Consider the following 23,959-nt stretch of genomic DNA (forward strand, 5'->3'; position numbering starts at 1 on the left):
GATACAGCTATTGCATTTTGAAAAGTGTAAAAACACGTCAATATAATTCTTAAACAAAAAAAAACATAATTTCTCAAACGTCATTGTTTAAATACATTATATTCGACAATAGCCCCTAGTTAAACGATGCATACAAAAAAACGTAGTTACATACGTTGGTGCATTACTAGGTTAGTAATAACAATAAATACCACAAATATGCACCACGTTATGGTTTAGTCTAGATTAAGACCCACCTCCAAAACACCCTAGTGGATCTGCTGTGCTGCTGCAGTGGACCAATCAGGCGAAACTACGACCAACAACCACCAACTTCGTACTCCATCACAATGCCTGTAAGTAACACTGTTTAACTCTCTCAGCCCCTTATGGTTATTAATATGAAAGCTAAGTGACATCCAGATCCTCGATATAACTGTCAGTATGGCAGAAGCACATGTGATGCAGCTAGCATGCTAAGCAGCCTGAACTGCTCCCCTGACGTGGGATTCTAACGGAAACTTAATGGTAAACATGTTTAAGTACTGACTTACACCTGAGGTGTGAGCCTCTTTAAAACGCCAATACAACCACCAGTTCCAACCAGTACAATAACAATGCTTTGGACATCTTAATATGGGAACCATCAACATGCCTGATGCAGTCTTTTTCTTTTAATTAAAGTTGCATACGCATGCACGGTTTGGCTTTATTCTAGCTGGCAACAGGCCTACTAACGACATAAACTGCTCAAAGTTCAATAAACGTACAGTATCTTGCCGTAGAGTATCCGTAAGATTGTCTGAATCGATTTTCTTATGTAGTAAGCGTAGGCAGTGACGTGTCCTGACATGCCCATCGGCCTATTCTAGGCTTATCTGGTGCGTACTTATTTCGTGTAAACGGACACAATCGTCGAGGTTTGTGTGATAATACATTGTTATAGTTTCCTAAGGTTTGTGTTGTGTCCCAGCTCGCAAAAGACCTTCTGCATCCTTCTCTGGATGATGAGCGAATGCATCACAAGAAGAAGCGACTCGTCCAGAGCCCCAACTCGTTCTTCATGGACGTGAAGTGCCCAGGTAGAATAACGTCACAAACCGTGCTCCAATAAGTTACAAAGCACATATAGTGTAATCATAGTTTGATAGCATAACCAAAAGTAAAAAAAAAGTTGAAAAACACACAACTTATATCAGTCACGACCATAAGGACAGCTACATCAGATGGAATTCGGCATCAAAACCAATGGTAAGAGAACGCTCCATTTCTTCAGGTTGCTACAAGATCACCACCGTGTTCAGCCACGCACAGACCGTGGTGCTATGCTTGGGCTGCTCCACAGTGCTGTGCCAGCCCACCGGAGGCAAGGCCAGACTCACTGAGGGTACCTTTAGCTCATTCGTATAAAAAAAATATATATCATAATTGAAAACACACTGTAACGAACCTATGATGAATTAATTGATATTTGTTTTTGTTTAGGCTGCTCGTTCAGGAAAAAGCAACACTGAGCACAGGAAATGCCATATGTTGGAGCCCCACTCAGTGCCTGAACACACCGTGGACTCAAATCAACTTTATGAACGTTATGTGGTTGATTAGCTCAACACTAATGTCGTTAAGACATTACTTTGATAGTAATCTTTCATGAAGATTTATCTTGTATCAAAAGGAAATAAATGCAATGTAGTTTCATCTGAACAGAATAAATCATGAAGCTGTTGAAAAGGTGGATTTGGGTTTTATTGAAAGAAAAAAAAAAAGCAATGAAACGCTGAATGCAATATCAGGACCTTTACCTTCACAGAAAGCATACTAGAACTCCATTCCAGTCAGATGTGACATTTCTCTATTAGGAACATGCATAGAAAACAAATACACAAAACATTCACATCAGGAAGATACGAGACGGAAAAACCCAAATAAACTTGTAATAGCTACCGTGTGATAAGCTGTTTTACTAGCATATGGATAACCATGGGGAGCCGAAACAGGAAGGGGACGAATAAAGTTGCCTAAAGCAATGACCTGTCATGTCAGAAGTCAGACCATGATGACTTTGCACTGTTTTAACTCTTGTGGTGTGGAGGACTTAAGGCCTGTGACGTTCACGTTGCATCCTAAATAAAAAGGTAATCACTGGGTCTGGCACTGCACCCCTTGCCTTTGACCCTCGTCGTCTTCCTCGTAGGCCTCGCGACTGCTGCCCCTCTGCTGTGATTGGCTGTCCGCCTCGCTGAGGGTCACCTCCTCCATGTCATCAGAAACCACCACCTCGTCTCTGGCCGGCAGCAGCCTCTCTAACTGGAACATCAGGTGCTCTGGGAGCCAGTGTTTCTCTGGGAACTCCACCTTTGGATAATAAAAGATCATGCAAATCCATTGAAATCGTGTGGTGCGTTAAATAGGTCCAGAATGGGTAGATGGCATATATGCACTCCAGCCACCATAGAGAACCGTTGTTTCCTCTAGGAATCTCACCTGAAACTGAACGAAGAGCTGTCCCTTATCGAAAGGTTCCCGGTAGATTGGCATGCCTTCGTTCTGAACACATTTGAGGTCATTGTGCTTCACCACTTCACCTGGAAACCGAGAGAAAGAGAAAGATATGCAACTGGTGTATATTTTAACTGGTACATGGCGAAGTACACAAGTGCCACAGCGATACAGTACCTGGCTGTGTGCTGATGATGAGGGTTCTGCTGTCCAGCGTCAGGATGGCCTTCTTGAATCCACAGAGAGCTTCGACCAGCTTGATCTCCATCTGCATGATCAGGTTATCCTCTTGCCGCGTGAACACAGGATGCTCCTTCTGGTCCAACACGATGATAACATCACCAGGCTCTAGTCCCGGCTCCTGGTCGCCCTCCCCGTGGAATGTGATTCTCTGTCCATCTTTCATTCCTTTCAAATGGAACATCATTAGATGAGTTTCAATGCCTCTAATGTATGATATGATATATACGTTTCGGCTTATAGAACAAATGTGCCATCGTTCAATTTAGCAGAACAGCGTAAAAGCACTAGCGAGTAGGGATCATTAATATTTATTGATATCAATACCATTTTCGATACTCCTTAACGATCTGAGTCTTTATCGATACCACTATCGATACTTTTTTCTATTAATTGGTTGAAATACGATGCGTTTTTAGTGTGAGGAAAATATTTACGAAATAAATAATTGTATTTTAAATTAAATATGTAATTCTTAATAAATATTGACATCAGTAGTTTTATTATACTAAAATGATTAGAGCACTATACAATTGTATTAGTAATACAGAAACATGAGTAATACATTACTCATGTTTCTCAAAAACTCAAAAACAAAAACTCAATTTACCATTTCTTTATGTTACATTTGAACCTGATTACCCAACAGTCGTTTTACTGAGCCAACCTCAACACATCATCACGCAGCACATCTGAATCTTTTTTGTACTTTTTAAGATAACTAGCTTGTATGCTGCTTACAACACCGATTTCACAATTGGATTACTATTTTTAACTGACGGGACTAGCGACAATATCTGTGTGTGCGATTACCGCTCGTACTTTGAGTTGATGATTAAGACGGGCCTGTCTGTGGTGCGACAGGAGAAGGAGGAGACAGGAGGAGTCTTTTCAACTTGGAGACAGTCGAAGGTACTGCATTTGACCTTCATTTGATGCACAATGCTAATGTGCTTGGCCATTGAGGTTGGATTCCCCCCTTTACAATAAAAGATTTTCGCCCGTTCTGCCATCCTCTCGCAAAGTTAACTGCCAGACTTCACTAGTTTTACTTGTAATACTGTTTGCTTACAATTCCATTCAAAAACATTGGTGGACACGCTGCAGTGATTGGATTGATTTGATTTAAATGCCGTGACTCGAGGGACACAACATTACGTTACAGGACTTGCAGCACAAAGAAAATAATAAATGAACGACGGGACTCGATAGTGGTATCGAAAAAAAACCAAAAGGTGACAGAACCGGGGTTCGATCCCCATCCCTACTAACGAGTACTGGCAAAGAGAATTATTTTCATGAGCGTAGTACATTAAGAAAGCTGCTTTTGACAGTTTGTATTTTTTTTGGGTTAAACCTTAATGGTTTTGTGTAGTACTGTGCTCAACTGTAGACGTTTCGTTTCCTGACATTGGGTATGATTCTAGGTGGTGTAGAATAGAATGCTCTACTTGGAAGATAAAATGATTGGATAGTCCACTGCCATTACAAAGGGATTATCAAACTAACATTAAGGAAAGCTCCAACAATTTTTCATGGATAATTGATCAGCTTTTCCTTCTTGTAACCAAGCAATGCTGTGGTCTCACTCATTTTGCCCCCCCATTTTCCCAATGGAACGTCCCGCTGCTACACAAGAACAATTAACCGACACAGCCATTAGACCAGTCCAGACAACATTGACTAAATGCCTGTCGAAGACACAAATCAACAGAGTAGAGGCCATCCCTTATTTCATTACTTTATCAATGTTTGCCCTCATTGACATGAATCGGTTTCTCTTTTCCTAAATCAGCAGTTTAAATGATATTAGGCAACTTTAAGTGGGGAGGGAAGTGTATTTAATAAAGTTAAAAGTTTGAGGGTGTGTCCGGGCTCAGAATGGGCATTTGGTGGGTGACTTCCATCGGACATGACCGGTCTTTAAAGGCATGACTCTGTTTCACCTCATTTGACAAATAACTATGAATTTTATTAATAACCATTTGTTAACATAAACCTATGCTTGTTCTCCATCCCGACCTCATCTCATCCTAAAAAGCACCTCCTTTCGCGGCGCCGTCTTTCCCTGGCGTTAACTGTGCAACTTGTGACGCATGCTTTGAATCCGTCTAATGCCCACTGATTCTATTCAGCTTATGCCACACTAACCTCTTCTGCATGTACTTTATTTTTTAATCAAATGTAATTAATTCAGTAAATGCACCAAGGTTCTCTCTCCATAAACTACACAGGTGTTTATTTAGAACAGATTTCTCTACAATCTGCTAGACTTATTATGGAATTGAGCGTGGCCAATTTCTGATATTGTGTATTTGAGCTACTTGTCATTGCATAGGCAACTCTGGCTATACTGTGCACCTTCGGTATTTCACCTAATTGAATGTTTAATTAGACAATAGAAATGGTTTGGTTGGTTGGAAATATTTGCTGATTGAAAGGCACATTGATGGCAGAATACACACATGTAATGGTTTCATCGCAAAATAAACTAGCTCCACTAGTCTCTACAGGACCGTCCAATGACTGTATAAGAAACGTCTGCTCCTGTGTGAACATAGCATTAGGTCCAACAACTGTATAAGAACCATCTGGTCCCGTGTGAGCATAACATTACTGATAGCCAGTAATGTCTTCTTTGGTGCTAGCCAGCCAAAGACTGTCATCTAAGGTTTACTACTAGTAGGTCTACAACGTACCGCCGTCTGCTGGCCAAAGACCACACTGAAGCCATTCAGAGATGACTATGCTTTAAGCTATCTCAGTTAACCCTCTCTTTGGGAGTCAGGATTTTGCTTTGGTTGACAATGAAATTACTGTCGCCGGCCAAAGAATATTCAATGTATTAAACCCTGCGTGCAACTTCACAATTTCATCCATAGGAACGTTGATGGTGTGTTCTTCCAATTTACCATTAATAAATTAGAAACACACTTATAAAAAGGCCATGCGTCATAAAGGTTTGGGTCAATTTGTTGACACTCCAGGTTAATTATTGACATTGTCTATTTTGAGAAGTAATTCAGCAAAGATAATTGTTCAATTCATCCCCTCTCAAGGTATACAACCAGAAGGTGGGTTGATGTAACTCGCATGTAACTCGGCAACAGAGTAACTTGCTTCAGCAGAAGAGTTATTTACTAACTTAAAACAAGATTTCTCCACGTGCTAGAATGTGCAGCTGCATGTTCAAACCAAGTCAACATTTCTTTGCCTGTTTGTGGGAACAAAATATATCCCAATTTCAGAATGTGCATTCTGTGTGACAGGATGAGTTTAACAGAAAACATGGCAGATTTATTTAGACAAGCTGGGTTCTTAGCTAACAGGCCAAATCCTTTAAAAGCCCTCAGTTCTATCATTCTGAACCATTAGCACTCATGGAATTCCTCTGGTCTAATCTATCATAATTACTCGACCAAAACGGCCTGGTTTAGGAACGGCTTCACGTTCACACGAAAGACCCACCTTTGTCAATGTGGACCTCGAGGACCTTCTTAGTGCGCTCCACCTTGTGGCCGTTGCAGGTCTTGCAGCGGTCCTTGGAGCTGAACTTCTCGCCCTGGCCCTGGCAGTCGGCACACATGCTTTGGATCTGCTGAATCATTCCCGGTCCGATCTGCTGCACTTTGATCGTCACGCCTCTTCCTTTACAGCTGAGACACTTCTCCAGGGCTCCCTTCTTACCACCATAACCTGTCCAATAAAAATCAATCGTGTTTTCTTAGGTTCGTAACGAGAGCCTAGGATTTCATATGAATGAATGAATGAATGAATCCTACCTTCACATTTTTCACAGATGACATTCTTCTGGAGCCCTAGCTTCCTGGTGCCTCCGTTGTACATCTCGTCTAGAGTCACGCTGAGCTGATGGACCACGTTCTTCCCTGAACACAACAAGGAGGAGAAAGTCATCAAGGAGTCTCCATCGTATTTGAACGTATTCATCGTGAACGTCATTGCTCATATCTCTGTGTTTGTTTGTGCTTTTGTCAATACAGTATACATTTTTCCACCATGTACTTTTCCGTTCTAATTGACTATTCTGTCGGTTCTAGCGTATTGCAGTGACTGGACTGGATGCCTGGACTCTCCTCACGGTTAACCGGCCAGCACCACATAACCAATTTAATATGATGTGCATGTATTTACCTGTATGTCAATTATGGCACCCATTGCACTCCTGACCATCCCTGGAAGAAGGGATCCCCTACTATGCGTTTCTTCTCAAGATTTCTTCCTTGCTAATTTCAAGGGAGTTTTTTCTTGCCCGTGTGGGGGCTTGGGTAAAGGAGGGTTTCATAAATATTTGGCCTGTTAAGCCCTTTGAGACTGTAATGGTGATTAAGGGCAGTACAAATTAAATTTAATTTAATATCTTGATGCGTACCTCTTCTCTCCCTCTGAGTCCTTCCTCCGCCACCGAAGAACATGTTGAAGATATCCGTGGGGGAGCCGCCGCCAGACATGCCCCCCTCCTTGATGGCTTGCTCCCCACCTTGGTCGTACAGATCCCTCTTCTTTGCATCCGATAGCACCTCGTACGCTTGGGATATCAGCTTGAACTGTTTGAGGGGGGATTTAAACGAGTTGCACAGCAATGAGCTTATTACACCACACAGGTTGTTGTGCAACACAACACTTTTTTTGTGCATTTATTAGAAATAATTGCCCTTTGTGTGCCCTGCCCCGTGACTAAAGTCCACCACCAGCCTGGGTGAAAAATGTTGTGACTAGACGACATACAATGGTGTGTGTGTGTGTGTGTGTGTGTGTGTGTGTTTCTTCTGTAACAATACAAATAATTAATATCATTCAGCAACACTATCATCAAGGGAAAATGGTTATGGTAGACGACGACCCCTTTTAGCCAATACACCTTTTAGATGGTTGAAGACCAGGTCAGACTAATGGAGAAATATGGAGTTCAAGACAATGGTGATTTAATAACGAATTGCATTGCAATGCAACGGTACTAAGGTGTACTTTTTTACAAGCTGTCGAGAGAAGATAACTTCAGGCAGAGTGAAGAGACCTCAACATGACTCTGATAGCTTTCCAGAGAGTTCCTTGCATTCTGCTGCCTCATTCCAACAGGCGTGCGTTCTAAAATAGAAGCAGCCGTCCCTCTCCATAAAGGGCCGGCCTGACGGGCACATCTCCCAGTACGTACCCTCTCTCCTTCACTGGGGTTCTTGTCCGGATGATATTTTAATGCTAGTTTTCTGTACGCCTTTTTGATCTCATCTGGCGAAGCTTGAGCCTTCACACCCAAGAGGTCGTAGAAACCGGTCTCATGAACCATGATGGCAACCTAAACGACACGGGGAGCGAGGAAAAATAATTGTGAATGAATCAGTGAAATTAGGCAATTTAGATAGAGCACTCAAATGCAGTAACTTCATGTGATAGCCGCACCAGAAGAGTAGCGATCCCTAGCATGGGGGTAAGGGGCTACCCAGCATGGGCTAACGCAGTCACATGGAGAACATAGTTAAAAATAGTGCGTCCTACTTTGGCGTTGAATATCGCCTGCCTTTATCTAATTCTATATGTATTGTAAAATGCAATACTTACTTTACTGTCTCAGGGTAGGATATTCCTTTCAGCAAAGCGACCCTTATCAGGAAGATGGCTGCTTCTTATAACAGGCGACTGCCGAGAGCAGAATATTCTGGAGCGCAGGGGCCGGAGGACAGTGTTGCCAGTTTGGGACATATTTCCCGCCCAAACTGGCAACACTGTTATTGCCAGTTGTGCCAGATTGGGGGAAAATCTAAACCAATCTGGCAACACTGAGCGCAGGGGGGCCGGAGAAGGTGCCCCCCCCCCGGATGTTGAAACACACATAGAAGAGTCTCGAAAAGACCGGAGCGGAAGTGGGTTGTGTACCCAGTCTGCCCCAAAAAATAAGTTTCTCTTCATCAGTAATGTACTAAATAAAAGTAAAATAACAATTTGAGTAAAAAATGGTGTAACTACTTGAATAAAGATAGTTCAACATCATACAATAGCAACGTTGCGACTTGCTGATCTCAGAGAGTGGCTATTCAAGCATGAAATCATTGTTATTTGTGGCATTGTGTCATTCGCGCCTGTGTCATATGGTCCTGTTCGTTCTCACAAATGCATCACACTGATTGATCTGATGTATTTTTTTCTAAGCTTTTTATTGATTGTGTGCGACAAGATCACAGTTTAGCCTTTTCAGTTATTCATGAGGACAGGCAATCTCTCCCCGAGCAACAATAACTTTCATCTTAGCAATCAGACATTTGCATACATCCAGGGCATCTTTCCAACATATATGTTCCGATTGAACTCTCATTTCAAAGAGTCCCTCCTAAAGGCTCAACCTTAATTACATAAATTCATTAAATAAATAACATTATACTTGAAAATTTCCAGTTTAAGACCAAGATTTGCTCACAGAAAGACATTGGCTAGTCAAGAGTCATCTATTTCAGTGCTTCTGCTTTTTGGTTTGCAAAACTGAAAGTAACTAAAGAGCCATAGTAAGACGAGGAACTCGTGCAGCGAGAGGATCCAGCCCTGCCTGGACTCTGGGGTCCACCTCTTCAGTCCAAGTCTTGTACCCTCTCACAGATCGCCGCCGTGAATTCTGAGCACTTGGCGTTTCCCCCCAGGTCTTTCGTCAGCACCTTGGTGGGAAACCACACGAACATATGAAAGACTTTGAACTTGTGCACCACGTTGTTAAAGCTGTTATAATTCATTTAGAATGCACTTTAAAATGTACTATCCCTGTAAATCTGAGATATGACTATTAAGCATGAATACAAATAAACATACTGTACACAAAAAAGCATCTGCTAAACGACTCAATGCAATGCAAGTGTAACGTACGTAAACAAGCGTATACACATCACCACGTGCGAATTCCAGCACTGGCCGAACTAGCAGCTGTACGCAGGGGCGGCCCCAGCACATTTGGGGGGGGATGTAGCCGATAACATTTTTTTTTTTTTTTTTTTGGACGCACTATTTTGCGCTCCCCCTCTAGATGGCGCTCTAGGCGGCCGCCTAACCCGCCTGTAGGGAAGGCCGCCCCTGGCTGTACGTACCCGTTTGTCTTGAATGGTGTTGAAGCAGGCAGTCTGGATCCTCTGGGCATGGGCGTGCAGCCCCATGTGCCGCAGCATCATGACGGCACTGAGCAGCAGGGCAGTGGGGTTGGCGAGGTCTGCTCCCGCTATGTCCGGGGCCGTTCCATGAACCTGCGGTTCACAAGAAGCCCCCAATATTTAGGCCCAATCCCATTTCTACCCCTGACCCCTTCCCCTTACCCCTCCCCCTTGTTTTGAAGGGGTAAGGGGAAGGGGTAAGGGGTAGGGCCTTAAACTTACATTTACACTTAGGGCATTTAGCCCTAAGTGTAACACTTTTATCCTAATCGACTTTCAATAAGTACCTTTGTATGAAGAAAAGAAACAACAATATGTCGCTGTCGTGTAGTGACAATGTTCGTAGAACAATTGCCAAGTACTTACGACTGCTAGGTTAATCCAATTTCCCGTACACAACAGAGATAGCTAAAAGCCACAAACACATACCAGGCCATGGTAAGAATGACTAAACAAGCAGGCTGACTCAGTACCCACCGATTCAAAGATGGCGACTCCATTGGTCCCGATGTTTCCACTTGGAGTCACTCCCAGTCCTCCGATGAGCCCAGCACAAAGATCGCTTCCAGGAGGAACAGAGTAGGCTGTTAGATTAACGCTGAACGTTTATTTGAGTGGACAAATGTGTCAGCGTGGATAAGCATTTTTCTTTATTGAAACGAAAGAAAGCAATTAACCTTAGTATGTCGCCATACAAATTTGGCATCACTAGAACGTCAAACTGTGTGGGGTCTTGGACCATCTGGGTAGAAGATACATATTTTGGATGAAATTCAAGCAATAATGTTTACACGAGTAACAACGTTTTGCATATTTGAAATATTTATATATTTTTTACGATGGACATATACTTACATTAAGACACACAGTGTCCAAGTACATCTCAGTGAACTTGATATCTTTGTAATTCTCGGCTGCTTCTCGACATTTGCGGAGAAAGAGACCATCTGACATACGCCTGCAAAAAGGGGTAACGGACAAAGAAATATTAATGTGCGTGTAGAGGGTTGGCACGTAAAATAGGATGTTTAGAATACAACTTACATTATATTTGCCTTATGCACCGCAGTAACACTGGAGCGCTGGTTATTAACGGCATATTCAAAAGCGTACTTTGCAATACGTTCACTTGCATCTTCTGTGATGAGCTTTATGCTCTGTACAACTCCATCTACGATCTGCCATGCAAGTTCAATGAATAAAATATTAACATACAATACTGCAATATGACAACGCATACAATAAGGATACCGCTGCTACCACATGCAGGTGGAAGATGGTCGTAAAAACCTCCCCCTCAAAACACATCTGTTGATAATATATAATATGCGCAGAATCTTTTACAGGGAGAAGCAGTTTCAGATTCCGAGACCAGGTACACATACAGGGCAAGACACAACTAGTGTCTTGTGGTATTTCTCACCACATGTTCGATCCCGCTATATTCCCCCTCAGTGTTCTCTCGTATGGTCACCAGGTCCACATCTGTATAAGGGGTCTTGTAGCCCTCAATAGACATACAGGGGCGTACGTTTGCATACAGATCAAATGTTTTTCTCAAGAGAAGGTTCATTGAAGGATGGCCAGCTGCAACTGGGGTCTTCAAGGGACCTGCAGATAGTGTTGTGTTGTGAATCATCTATATATTCTTGAAGCAAAGATCAGCCAATATGCACTACTTTGTCACAATTTGTGTAAAACACAGGAACAAGGCTACTTTAATGAAGCCATACGAATGTTAATTTCCTTATTAATCACATAAACATTAATGAAATGATAAATTCAAAGAAAGGACTTATTAAATACCTTTGAGGCCAATTTTGTTTCTGTCCATTGATTCTTTTGTGTTTGGAGGTATCATCCAGTTACCACCTGGCCCTTGGATGGCTGTGACATTCCTCTCGTCCCACTGAATGGGTACCTATAGCAAATATACAGAGTATAATACTTATTAACATTTAAACCAAACAACCACTTAACCAAAAATGTATATCTGTCGAACTGCACTGCAAGGAAAAAAGGAAGATAAATTATCCATTATCTTGAGAATACCGAATAAATATACTTTGAAACAAAACCATAAAAACCGCAGGTCATGGTTTGAGAAAGCTCCTGTCAAAGTACTCACTTGAGCTGCTTCAAATATCCTCATCACAGCAGTGGAGATCTCGGGACCGATTCCATCCCCAGGGATTAGTGTCACCGTCTGCATCTGAGAGGGGAATTACAGTGAACAACAATTGCCAGCATTCAATATAATTTCATTAAATAAAAAGTATGCCTTGTGTTCTTTCTTAGATAAGAACTATGACGACTCATAGTAAACATGACAAATGTATAGGCCAATCATAAAATAATGAAGCTCATTGGCTGATGCCAGACGTACTCCATGGTCGCTGGCCCGAGGACGCTGCTGTCTAGGGGCTTGTGGCACCTGTAGGGTTAATAGGAGGGAAGAATGATGGGATGCATACATAATACGTACGCTCAGATGCTTTCTACGAAACAAGTCGCATAAGAACTAATGATAAAGTTGTCTAAACGTCAAAATAGCGAAGTGGTGGTCCAATAACTAATACGATTTGTATAAAGCAAGCTGAAATACCGCACAAAGAGCATTCATGATCAAATGTTTTTGGTATATTAATCAGTTGTATCAAATACACATAGTGAAGACCCCCATTTAAAGTAGTTGGTTTCAATGAGAATTATAGGGGAATCTATAGAATCAGAAAACAATTGCAAAATATAAATAACGATTTCCGATTTGGCATAAAAAAAATAACAATGTGTGTGATGTGTGTGTTTACTTGGTCAGCAGTGAAAGCCTTGGTGTCCTTCAGGCCCCACCTCCTCAGAAGGTTGAAGACCTGCAGATGAAATAAGTAAACCACCTGCTTACACCTTTTTAAGTCACTATTAAAATATACATTGTTAAATAATGTAAGGCTAACTAGTAAGTCAAATATCTATAGTAATGGGACGTACGCTACCTAGCAGCACATACCTTAGGCTAGCATGATATCGATGTGACATTGACAAAGGTTATAACAACGCCTTGATAAAAACATGATCACAGTAATTAAACAATCATTGGTGATTAAATGTTAATTTGTGATTAATGCTCTGCGCTACAGCTGTCATATCAAAGTGAAGCTACTCAGAAGAAGGCAGGGATCACCAAACTGGTGATGACGAGCGAGCAATGAGCATCCAGGTAACCGGGTTGCTATAGCTACAGCAAACAGGTAGCCTGCTTCGCGACCCCAACATGGAGGACACCGCAACCTCTTCGACCTTACAGATAATCGACATTACCACTACTACATTACGTTATAACACAACAATACACATGTCAGTGCAGAGACTCACTGCAGTCCTCCAGGTGCTTCCTGCCATGGCAGCAGTTGGTATAGCTACTAGCGTGATAGAGGCAGACGTCAACCACGGTTCAGTTCATTTCAATGGAAGGACCCCACGTGATCCAACCATGTACTATGCAGTGTGCCCGACCACCACTAAATGGCGCTAGATATATTGGTTTTAGATTTTTTGGTATCTCCCGTTTATGAACAAGTAACTTTCTGTCTATAAATATTGGTTACATGATCTACCTGTAACGATATTAAGACCTGTTTAGCTCATGTGGGAAATTAACAAGCAGGTTGTACACAGGACAAGTAAGGGATAACGTTTTAATCATTACAGAAAGACGGGAGCATTGTAGAAATGATTAGGACCAGTTGACGGCAAATGTATTGTTACATTGTCAATGTAACATGGGTAAACATAGAAAATACAAAACAAGTAAAAAAGCTAAAACAATCTTTCAGTCGCTCTTTGCAAAAGTTAGTTTCAAAGCAAGCACAATAGGACACTATCCCAAAATGATCTAGCGATGTAAAATCAAGCAGCTTTACCAAAAAACTACAAGTTTTAAAGCAGCCTTCCCTTGCCAAAGTTAGCGTTAATGCAAGGTGCATGAACGAACATTATGCTAGTAAACAAATATTCACAGAAGCCTGAGGGTAGTAAATAGGACTTTAGTTTAAACCTCTCAACTGCATCTCTTAAAACACACATTTTCCGAATAACATTAATTGCAATAGTATGTAGGCAACAATGCTGTATGCATTAGGATAATAGTTTTTAGGAAAAATACAGTACAAGTCATGAACACTTCATATGAATACAACCAATGGTAGGATAACAGCATGTTTATACAGTATACTGCTTTGGCTGCTTCTTCAGGCTCATTGATCGTTCAGTTTGTGAAATCATGTGCGTGGCTCTGCTGTTCAGGAGTCTGCATTCATGAAGCACATCTGGTGAGGTCACACGGAAAAATATCATATTATATTATATCCTATTATACATAGAGAAACCGTTTTGGATGAAATCATACTCAAAGGACAATATTGACACAAATGTAAACACTGACAATATATCACCAGACCGGTATTGTCCTTAAATACAAACTTTACCGTTGAACTGCTTGTAGGCTTCTTCAACGATGGCATTGTTCGATCTCTTTATTTCCCAATAGTTATCTTCCACCCATGGTTTGTAATCCAGATGTTCGGACAGTTGTCCGTTTTTGTATGTTCCAGCTAGACGTTGGCAGGAAAACAGCACAGTAAACCCACCACTTACCCATCTTTATTCTGTTGAGCTAAAAGAAAGATTAATCTGTTGTAAGGTAAGTCCTATCGTGTTTATTATTGATTCTCACGCTCCCCCTGACCAATCTCCTGCTTGGTAGTTTTTCTTTATTCCATATGATCCTTTGTTTAACTTTGAAACCCATCATCTGTGCTGTTTGAGTCCTGTATATTTGACCCCCTCTATACCCTAGGCCAGGGGGTCGTAACCAACTCTTATGAGATGATTACAATGAAGTGGAATTAGTGATTAGTGAATTACCTTTTATAGTGTCATCAATGTCTTTGCATAGTTGATACAGGTCACTTCCACGTCCCACAACTCGTTCACCTACAAATCAAGACACATTTTACAACCCACACGGCTAGTTGAAGGATCACAAATTATTAATCTTACCATCTAGGACCTTGATGTTGGCAAACATCTCAAGCAGAATGGTTCGATACAATGAGTTCCTGCATACTAAAAGAAACAAAGGTTTACATTATATTGCACATTATATCACAGCTTTATTCATGGGATTATTTCATTTGGCTGACCATGACTTTTCATTTAACTCACCCGGGTTGGTATAATTATAAGTGTTGTCTTTTAGTCGTATACTCTCAAGCTTTCTCAAAGACTGAAGGCATTGGAGTGTCTCGATGCTGACAAAAGAAAGGTTTCATGGTAATTACAATAATAAGCTATTCCACATGAGTCACGTATCAATTACATAACTGAATAATCGTTTTGTAATAATTTAGCCGAACAACAATCATTATTACCTTGATATGACATTACCAGCCACATTCAAACTCTGTAAACTGTCGCAACTAGAAAGGGGTTCTGGAAAGGATGGAAGCAATACAAGACAAATGGTCAGAAGTGCATCGCTACTTCAGCATCGGAAATCCCAAGTAATTTAAAGATGCAGTGTGTAGGACTTTGTGGCATCGAGCAGTAAGGTTGAAGATTGAAACCACCTGAATGTCCGGTGACTACTTCCCTTGATAGATGAATAACTTGTAGTTATTTAGTCTGTACAACTATAGGTCATTGCTTTGCTTACAAGGAGGATAGTGATCATGATCGTCAAATTCAAAACTTGTCGTCTCTAGAGCCGTTTGTCAGTTCTGGGCTACTGTGGTAACACTGTGGGGCATCATGGCAGGCTCTGTGTAAGAGATACGCTATATAGGTATAAAGGGATAATACCAACCGAAACAAAAGACCATTCTCATTTTCATGGGATTATCCGTAACATATTTAGGAAAAAATATTTAGGATGATTATTTTCAAATACTGCCAAGTCTGTTCCGCTAGACAACGCTGAATACTACACACTGCACCTTTAAGCATGAACTCATTCTTACCCAAATTGGAAATGCGGTTGGCTGAGACGTTAAGTACGACCAGAATCCTCAGGGAGGCGAGAGGAGCTAGATTGGTTATGTTATTTCCAGAAAGGTCCAATCTCTCCAAGCTTGTGCACTCCCCAATACATCCGAGATCGTGTATTCCTGCAGCACCAACACATAGTCAATGCATGAAATACAACACATAAGACATAGATCTGTTAATCTTATTGGAATTATCTTACCAAGTCCTCTGAACTTGAGAAACAAAATAGATTCAAGATCGAATTCGCCTGTGCGGGACTTCAGCAGCACTGCAGTTATTTTCTCAAATTCTGCATCTGAAAGAGTGACGGAAGACTGCGGTAGAGACAAGGCGAACACACACTGTACATAGCATTATATAAACACAACAAGCAAACACTCGTGGGCGTGAGTCATTTGGCTGCAGGACATGAGTGGGAGAGACTAGGGTTGTCTGTTCTGTGTCCTAAAGGAAGAGACAGACAACAGCTTCTATAAATAGAAGCTTAACATACAAACCACACAGCCCACAGATTTGGCGGTCTAGAGACAGTGATTAAGATGTAGGTTGAAATGTGTTCCTTTCCGCTTTGCTTGTAGGGTTTGAGCTCACTATTTTCATCCCACTTTTCAGAATATCTGACTTAAACAGTACCCTACACAGAAATAATAATGTGATAAATTATTTGGATAATCATTGGTCTTTGATATAGGGGTATGAAAATGTAGGAGGGTTAATCAAATAAATTAAAATTAAATAATTTATTTATAATTTTCAGCAACAATTGTCCTGGGTTCGCTCCCAAACGTATGCAGTCTACCTCCAGGCATCCTAGACCAAAACATAACCCCTGACTACTCATGGACTCTTAACAGCCAGTGCTGTTGTTAAGATTATTCTGTTCCAATAGGTGGGGATGAGTGCAATCTGACAGTTGATGGGGTGAACATAATTAATGCAATGGCTAAACCTGAAAGGAGATCAGCGGACATATAGCATAGGCTAGGAGAGACCAGCTGCAGGGGGACGTCAGGCTAGGAGAGACAAACTGCAGGGGGATGTTAGGCTCTGAGAGACAAGCTTGCAGGGGGGTGTTAGTAGAGACAAGCTGCAAGGGAATCTAAAGCCAGGAGAGACAAGCTGCAGGGGGACTTCAGGATAGGAGAGACAAGCTGCAGGGGGACGTCAGGATAGGAGAGACGAGCTGCAGAGGGACACTAGCCCGTATGGCTATAAGCCAGTAGCAGGATGCTCGGCTAACGATGGGAATTGGCGATGATGATGGTTCGATTAACCGGATTGGTGGTTAAGTTTATGAGGTGAAATTGTTGTGGTTTCTCGGTACTTGCGGCAGTGAATGAACCGCACGTTGTTTAACTGTTAAACGGCAGGGTAGCCTGTTTAGGGTACGCCGTTTGTTTGCTAGCAACAGCGTCATAGCAACAAGCTATCCACCACAACTTACCTCCATGGTCTTTTTCCCGCTTCGAGTCCATCCTTAAAACGTTCGCTACCTCCTCTTTGCTTTTGAACTATAAGTCAACAGTGTGTCCTGTGGGGAAGTGCAGTCGTGTGGAAGTGTGGAGTCGTCATTGGTGCGGACTGAGTACACTGACAGCGGCGCGCAGGTGGCATCACCTCAGCAGCCCAGCAGGATGCACCGCGACGTCAGCAGCCCAGCAGGGTGCACCGTTACGTCATCACCTCAGCAGTCAAGCAGGGTGCACCGTTACGTCATCACCTCAGCAGCCCAGCAGGGGTGCACCGTGACGTCATCACCTCAGCAGCCCAGCAGGGTGCACCGTGACGTCACGTTCAGTGTTGAGCGCATCCTCTCAACCCAGAGAGCCTATTCGCCGCAGAGCAACAGGTCACCTATATTAATTAAATTAGAACAATATAATACCAAAAAACAACCACAATTTGACTTGACCATAAACTATATGATTTGCCAACCAAAATAACTGAAAGAATGCGTGTTTGTCTGGGAGTGCATTTCAAGTCCAGAGGAACACGTTCTACTTTCTTCTGAATGTAATAAATGTAACAGAACTACGCCTCATAGTTAAAAAAAAAAAAGAATCTGAATTATTGTATGAGTCTCAAACAAGACGCATTGGCCCATATTAGTTCGTTCGAAATAATTCTGAATACCGTCTTGTGCACTGAGGTAGAATTAAGCAAATTATCCATCCCTTAAAGAATTAATAATGTCTAAACGGACGTTAACCACAGACCACCCTGACATCGCGCACCGCCCTCCCATATAACGTCCCTAGCGGCGTGCAGCTCTGCCTGCAGGGTAGTTGTTTCTTCCCGCCGCTCAGTGGACAGCAGCCGGTGCTGGAAAACGAAGGAGCGTTTCCACGGAGCTTCGATGGAACTTCCCTATCCTTGTCGTTTTTGGTGCTCTCGGTCGTGTCTATGATTGATTTTGAATCGATACCGGAATTTACTCCCAAAAACAACAACTTGCAGGGGTTTTGTAGAGGACATGTATTTGGAGTCCTTCACTTCTACCTAAATGCCTGTGTTTGAGCAAACACATGAGACTTTCAATGTTATGAATGTGACCCAGAAAAGTATTACTCGATTAAGATGGGTAATAAGCAAACAATATTTACCGATGAACAACTCGATGCATATCAGGTAAGCGTGCATTAATGTTTACATGTTTGTGTCAGTCTTAAATACTGTTACTTGAGTGAGGCTGACTAGTTTGCAATATAACTTAAGGCTGTTTAACGATAATGGAATTGTGTTGGTTATTTATCCATCATATTAACATTATAGATAGCCTATTCATAGGACTATTATAATACTGAGTATGTTAAGTGGCACAGAGATAATCTATCATGACTGTATATTTTGATAAGCATTTATATCATCTTAGTCCCTAAGGTTTTAAGTGATCTGACCCAATGCTGAACGCTTGGTTCAAAAAGATAAAATAGGAGAGCCTTTTGATTGGTTGGCTAATGGGCTTTGTTGCTCCTACTTCCCAATACTGAGGTCCTCTCTATTGCAACATAAAACACATATCGTCTAAAAAATAAGCATGTTCAAACACAAAACATGTGAAACTTGTTTTAAACATAAAGCCTCATCGTTCATTCACACGGGATTCATGTGTGCCGCTGCGTGGTTTAATAATGTATGTAAAGACCCGGGGATAACGTGTCTTGAAATTCTACTCCCCGGAGATCACTCAGTGCTGGGCAGCTCCTAGGGTTTTTCCTTGCTCATCGCAGACCTCGTGAGACGCGCGCTGATATCTATTTCTCCGCCGAAGGATTTGTGACACTGGAGAAACTATTGTTTGGCTGAAGGAATGTCGTCAAATATGCGATCACTTTACATGTTAATTAATTAAACAACTCGTTTGAGAATATTTCTGTTTAGAAATATAATCTATGTCCAAGACGTTATACTCCACAGATTTTAACGTCAGTTTTTTAATGCTTGAACTTCAAAACATGATGAATTAGGTAATATCAGAATTATATCATTTTATTACACGGCTCTTCTCAATAACGTGGAACGCTCCATTCACTTGCATGGGCCCTTCACAACTTCCGGCGGTGAATTATATTAGATAATAATTCAAGTATAATTGACCGCTGTCAAGGAAAATTGATTTGTTTGCCGTCTTTCGTAGTACTCCGTAAGTAGTCCGATAACTTATCAACCCCAGCGTACTCAGGAAAATAAGCCCCTTCAGGGCGAAGCAAACAACTCCTCTTGCATCTGTTCTTATTTACCCGATAATGATCGGTGTTCTATCCATTATCCCTTAAATTCATCCATCAGCTATTAGCAGAAAGGATAATTGATCACTTATTTGATATGTATGTTGTCGATGTTTCCTCTGTTGTTTACATCACAACAAATAAGAATATCCTACATTTTAATGAAACACTATTCATAGCAATGTAGAGGGTGTACAGTGATTATATAATGTGAATTGTCAAGACAGCTTCAGCTAACAGACTGACAATTTCCCTTTCTCAGCATATCTTCGCTTGGTGAAGTTAGAGACCCCTAATTATTCTATATGATGATCTGAGGGTCCCTCTGTGTCTCCTCTTTCTTCAGGGAGGTGTTACATAAGATGTGTAAAGAATAATCATTCTTCAAACTTGTTATCTCTTTTCTCTTCACAGGACTGCACATTTTTCACTCGCAAGGAAATTCTTCGGTAAGTAAATGTTTTTTTTGTTAATCCCGACCCAAAGCTCTGAACAAAGTTTGGAAGCTTGGAAGGGAAAGCAAATCATCTACAAACAATGATGGAACATTTACTTTTATGATGCAAAATCATATCCTTTTAGTCTTTGAACAGAGGTTCAAGTCTACTTTAACCATTGTCACTCTATTACCTTGTGCGTTCGAATAACTTCTTTCTCATCAGTGTCATCTTCCACTTATTCTGACCAAAATTGTATCATTCAGTGCAGTGCAAAGAGACGGTCCGCATTATGACTGTAAAGCGGGTGTAAAATGATATCAGGGAGGGCTAAGATCCCCTCTTTCTGCCACCTTCTCCATCAAATCCTCATCAATTAAACACATTTCTTGCCTCCTTATCTAATTGGATTGATGCAGCGGTCTCATGTTTCAGGTCTGCCGTTAACGTGGTTGAGGTTCGAAGATTGAATGACTACTTTAGGAAATTAAAAGCAGTTACTGGCAAAATGTTGCCCTCTTCTAGAATATCACCCCACAGAGTAACTTAGTGAAGGCATCTGGGTCCCTTAAGGAAGGGATTTGATTTGAAATCTCATTACTCTGCAGTGATGGAATGTATTGTGTTTTTCATAACTTCCATTTTTGGGGTGAAATATATTCTGCCTATAATATGAACAAAGCCTTCACAGTGAGACAGTAACGTTAACCTTTGAATTACTTACTTGTTTTAAAAAACAAAAAGCTGCCTGGTATGTTGATACAGTAGATCCAGAAAAGCATTCGAATGGGCATGCCAATATGCATTTTGCAGAATATTCCACATCTATGTAATGATTGTTTAATGCTTTAGTGGTGGTATACCTATCCCACACTAAGTGTTTGAATTATTCAATTGTATGGACTTAATAGAATTGTATGATTCAATGACACCCATATCTACCCAATTCCCAGTTCTTTAGCGTTAGCCTTATCCATTGAGCTATTTCCCCTGGAGAACATTGAAGGGGCTCTGATTGCAAGGCCAGCACAACGGCGGAGGCTGAATCAAGTGTCAGCAGGAGCATAATGGAGTGCTGCACTTTATGGCCTTCATAAACCACTTCTAGCTTCTGTCTCCTGCTGCACACATTATGACATAATTATGCCCGGTCCACCGTAAAGATAGTCATGGCTGACTGTGGGCCCACGCACTGAGCTTCAGAGGTCTCCATCTGCAGGAGTGGTTGACGTAGATAATATACTAGTGACATAGATAGATGATGCATCAAAATGATTGACTATTTCTTACGTCTCTAATGTGGATATTGAGCACTAAAATAAAATACAAATGTCATTTAATTGTATATTTTTAATGCTGGGTTTCTAAGGTAGACATGCACCTGCATAGAAAGTGATGAAGTCATATTTATGTATGCCTCTGTTTTTATTGCTATTGATGGCATTATTTATTTTTGAACAGGTTATCATTGCAGCAGAATTAAAAGGGGATATTACAGTTGATGATTGGTTGTCGTTGTGGGTGCTGACCTACCTCTCTTCTGTGCTCAGGTTGCATGGCAGGTATCATGAGCTGGCACCACATCTCGTGCCTATGGACTACACCAAAGAGCCGGACTGTAAACTGCCCTTAGCGCTAATAGTGGCCATGCCAGAACTCAACGTAAGATGAACACACTGGTCGAGGCTGTTATTCTATTATTTTACAATGTCGATAATGACATGCTGTTAGCTAATGTGTAAAGGGGGAATGTAAGTCTCTCAGTCTCACACAAGGCCTACGATGTGTTTGGCTCTCATATTTCTGCAAAAGTGGTTTGCATTATAATGCTTTCACCACTGGTGGGGGAAATAACCAGTATGGCTGGGCATGGATCACTGGTGGTTTGGTTCCTGTTTGGAATCCAACATTCAATTGATTCCACCAGCCAACACACCCACTCAAAAACTATTTTTCTTTCATGGTATTTTCTTAGTCATCTGACATTTAATGAGATGGTTCACTCTGCGCTGTTGACTGTTTTTCTGAGATAGGACATATCCAGCAGAAGTTACCGGGGACATTTAATGGGATTAGAACCAACCCCTCAGGCCAGACAATAGAAAGAGTCAGCGATCATGTACACCCTGGTCAGCAGAACACATGTTTATTAGCCCGCTGTTTATCTGTGTAGCAGACCAGTGCCTGTATACACAGTGTGGCTTTGATGAAACTGTAAAGGTTCATTCAACCTCTGTCTAAATATTTTATTTATTTATACGTGCATTCAGGATGTTTGTATACTTATATAAGCTCACCATGGAGCCCTTTATCAAGTGACACATGGATTTGAATATTGGTCCTTTTTTGTGCAGGAAAACCCGTTCCGGAACAGGATAGTGGAGTCCTTCTCAGAAGACGGCTTGGGGAACCAAAGCTTCAATGACTTTGTGGACATGTTTTCTGTCCTCAGTGAAATGGCCCCTAGAGAGCTGAAGGCCATCTTTGCCTTCAAGATATATGGTAAACAAAAGAAATGACACACTCAAGTGCGTTGACATTTCTAAGATGACGTGAACAATTATATCTATTCTTTGTGTGTGTGTGTGTGTGTGTGTGTGTGTGTGTGTGTGTGTGTGTGTGTGTGTGTGTGTGTGTGTGTGTGTGTGTGTGTGTGTGTGTGTGTGTGTGTGTGTGTGTGTGTTGCCAGATTTCAATGTGGATAATTTCCTTTGTAAGGAGGACTTAGAGCAGACCCTGAACCGGCTGACCAAGGAGGAGCTGACGGAGGAGGAGGTGCAGCTGGTGTGTGAGAAGGCCATCGAGGAGGCCGACCTGGACGGGGACCACAAGCTGTCCTTCGCTGACTTTGAGAACATGATCACCAGGGCTCCGGACTTTCTCAGGTATTCTGACGCTCACACACGCCGCTTTTGTCTCGTCGTTATACACGGTTGAAGAGTAGACATAGTGGTGCTTACAAATGAACTACTAGTCAGGATCGTTAGCTAACACTGTGTCCTTTTAATACCATTATGAGCCATAACCTGGTTTATTCATTTATATCTAAACCAGCTTTGCTGCTGGCTATCCAATAGGAATCCTCCATGCATTGTTGATATATTTTATAAAGGTACAGATTTATGTAGACCTTAATCTTAATGCACAATAACTTTTTTAATGCTGGTCTCTAAAATTACTTATTTGTGATGTTTTCGTTTGTGTGGATCCAGCACCTTCCACATACGAATCTAGGAGGGCTCAATGGAAGACAAGACAGCTGGTTGACGGAGAACCACTCAATGTCCTGAGCAGAGTGCAGAACCTCCCTCACCCTGCCTGGGAAGTCAACCCAGAACTTCTGGTCTTCCAGTCTTCTGAGTTATCGTGAAACACACATGTTTCCTCACATTTAAAGGGTCTCATGTAACAGGGCTCAACCAATCTCGGTCACATGTTGAAGAATCTTTTTCTAGGTATTTGATTGAAAGGCAGAATAATTGCTGCCAAATAATCCTGTTTACTGTCATCTTATCAAACTAAAGTCTGGGGTGAAAGACCATTTTCGCAGGTATGGCAAGAGGAGTTATTGTATACGTTACGGCCCCATTGAACCCCACCTTAACAACAACATAAATTCAATGATTAAAACATTTTAAGGATTGAATGTAACTAAAGCACAAAACTCAAATAGACACCATAGAAGGGATTTCCACTCATGTATAATCTATGCAAATTTAATTTTCTGCGATTTTTGGAGGATTTTGTATATCTAGGTTTGGTCCTAGGAGCATGATGACAATCATATCGTGGTGTATTCTCTGTTGAATGAAGGGCTCTGTATGGTCTCCATTACCTCTGCCATTTGTGGAATTTGCTGAACTTAAATAAAGTAGAAATAACAACA

At 41.5% G+C, this 23,959-nt stretch overlaps 5 protein-coding genes across 8 annotated transcripts; 2 read left to right on the forward strand and 3 right to left on the reverse strand.

The window, feature by feature from the left end:
- Positions 1 to 191: 191 nt before the first annotated feature.
- On the forward strand, positions 192 to 1,714 carry rps27l (ribosomal protein S27 like). 2 transcript variants are annotated; one of them, XM_030365408.1, is made up of 4 exons: positions 192 to 335; positions 953 to 1,061; positions 1,256 to 1,366; positions 1,465 to 1,714. In XM_030365408.1, the coding sequence occupies exons 1-4, from the start codon at positions 330 to 332 to the stop codon at positions 1,491 to 1,493; spliced, it is 255 nt and encodes an 84-aa protein (XP_030221268.1). In that variant the 5' UTR covers positions 192 to 329; the 3' UTR covers positions 1,494 to 1,714. The 2 variants fall into 2 exon arrangements, with proteins under 2 accessions (XP_030221268.1, XP_030221267.1); XM_030365407.1 differs by having other exon boundaries at positions 223 to 335; positions 935 to 1,061.
- On the reverse strand, positions 1,704 to 8,472 carry dnaja (DnaJ heat shock protein family (Hsp40) member A). Its single transcript, XM_030365398.1, has 8 exons — positions 8,296 to 8,472; positions 7,892 to 8,032; positions 7,109 to 7,283; positions 6,501 to 6,605; positions 6,187 to 6,414; positions 2,656 to 2,886; positions 2,464 to 2,564; positions 1,704 to 2,334 (listed from the first exon to the last, which is right to left on the reverse strand). The coding sequence occupies exons 2-8, from the start codon at positions 8,021 to 8,023 to the stop codon at positions 2,119 to 2,121; spliced, it is 1,188 nt and encodes a 395-aa protein (XP_030221258.1). The 5' UTR covers positions 8,024 to 8,032; positions 8,296 to 8,472; the 3' UTR covers positions 1,704 to 2,118.
- Positions 8,473 to 8,862: 390 nt separating this feature from the next.
- Positions 8,863 to 13,342, reverse strand: idh3a (isocitrate dehydrogenase (NAD(+)) 3 catalytic subunit alpha). 3 transcript variants are annotated; one of them, XM_030365399.1, is made up of 12 exons: positions 13,236 to 13,342; positions 12,674 to 12,733; positions 12,250 to 12,297; positions 11,992 to 12,075; positions 11,670 to 11,784; positions 11,287 to 11,474; positions 10,908 to 11,041; positions 10,719 to 10,821; positions 10,541 to 10,605; positions 10,341 to 10,425; positions 9,804 to 9,956; positions 8,863 to 9,380 (listed from the first exon to the last, which is right to left on the reverse strand). In XM_030365399.1, the coding sequence occupies exons 1-12, from the start codon at positions 13,260 to 13,262 to the stop codon at positions 9,297 to 9,299; spliced, it is 1,146 nt and encodes a 381-aa protein (XP_030221259.1). In that variant the 5' UTR covers positions 13,263 to 13,342; the 3' UTR covers positions 8,863 to 9,296. The 3 variants fall into 3 exon arrangements, with proteins under 3 accessions (XP_030221259.1, XP_030221260.1, XP_030221261.1); XM_030365400.1 differs by lacking the exon at positions 13,236 to 13,342 and adding an exon at positions 12,871 to 13,143; XM_030365401.1 differs by lacking the exon at positions 13,236 to 13,342 and adding an exon at positions 12,871 to 13,145 and having other exon boundaries at positions 11,992 to 12,297.
- A 202-nt stretch (positions 13,343 to 13,544) lies between these two features.
- lrrc61 (leucine rich repeat containing 61) lies at positions 13,545 to 17,649 on the reverse strand. Its single transcript, XM_030365402.1, has 9 exons — positions 17,353 to 17,649; positions 16,108 to 16,203; positions 15,881 to 16,027; positions 15,293 to 15,353; positions 15,087 to 15,172; positions 14,922 to 14,987; positions 14,787 to 14,855; positions 14,348 to 14,473; positions 13,545 to 14,188 (listed from the first exon to the last, which is right to left on the reverse strand). Exons 1-9 carry the CDS (start codon positions 17,381 to 17,383, stop codon positions 14,082 to 14,084), a joined length of 789 nt encoding a protein of 262 aa, XP_030221262.1. The 5' UTR covers positions 17,384 to 17,649; the 3' UTR covers positions 13,545 to 14,081.
- Positions 17,650 to 17,651: 2 nt separating this feature from the next.
- Positions 17,652 to 23,959, forward strand: cib2 (calcium and integrin binding family member 2). The gene is made up of 6 exons (XM_030365406.1): positions 17,652 to 18,536; positions 20,051 to 20,085; positions 21,624 to 21,735; positions 22,428 to 22,575; positions 22,763 to 22,958; positions 23,286 to 23,959. Exons 1-6 carry the CDS (start codon positions 18,486 to 18,488, stop codon positions 23,305 to 23,307), a joined length of 564 nt encoding a protein of 187 aa, XP_030221266.1. The 5' UTR covers positions 17,652 to 18,485; the 3' UTR covers positions 23,308 to 23,959.

The sequence above is a fragment of the Gadus morhua genome, chromosome 9 (assembly GCF_902167405.1).
Source record: "Gadus morhua chromosome 9, gadMor3.0, whole genome shotgun sequence".
Classification (NCBI taxonomy): Eukaryota; Metazoa; Chordata; class Actinopteri; order Gadiformes; family Gadidae; genus Gadus; species Gadus morhua.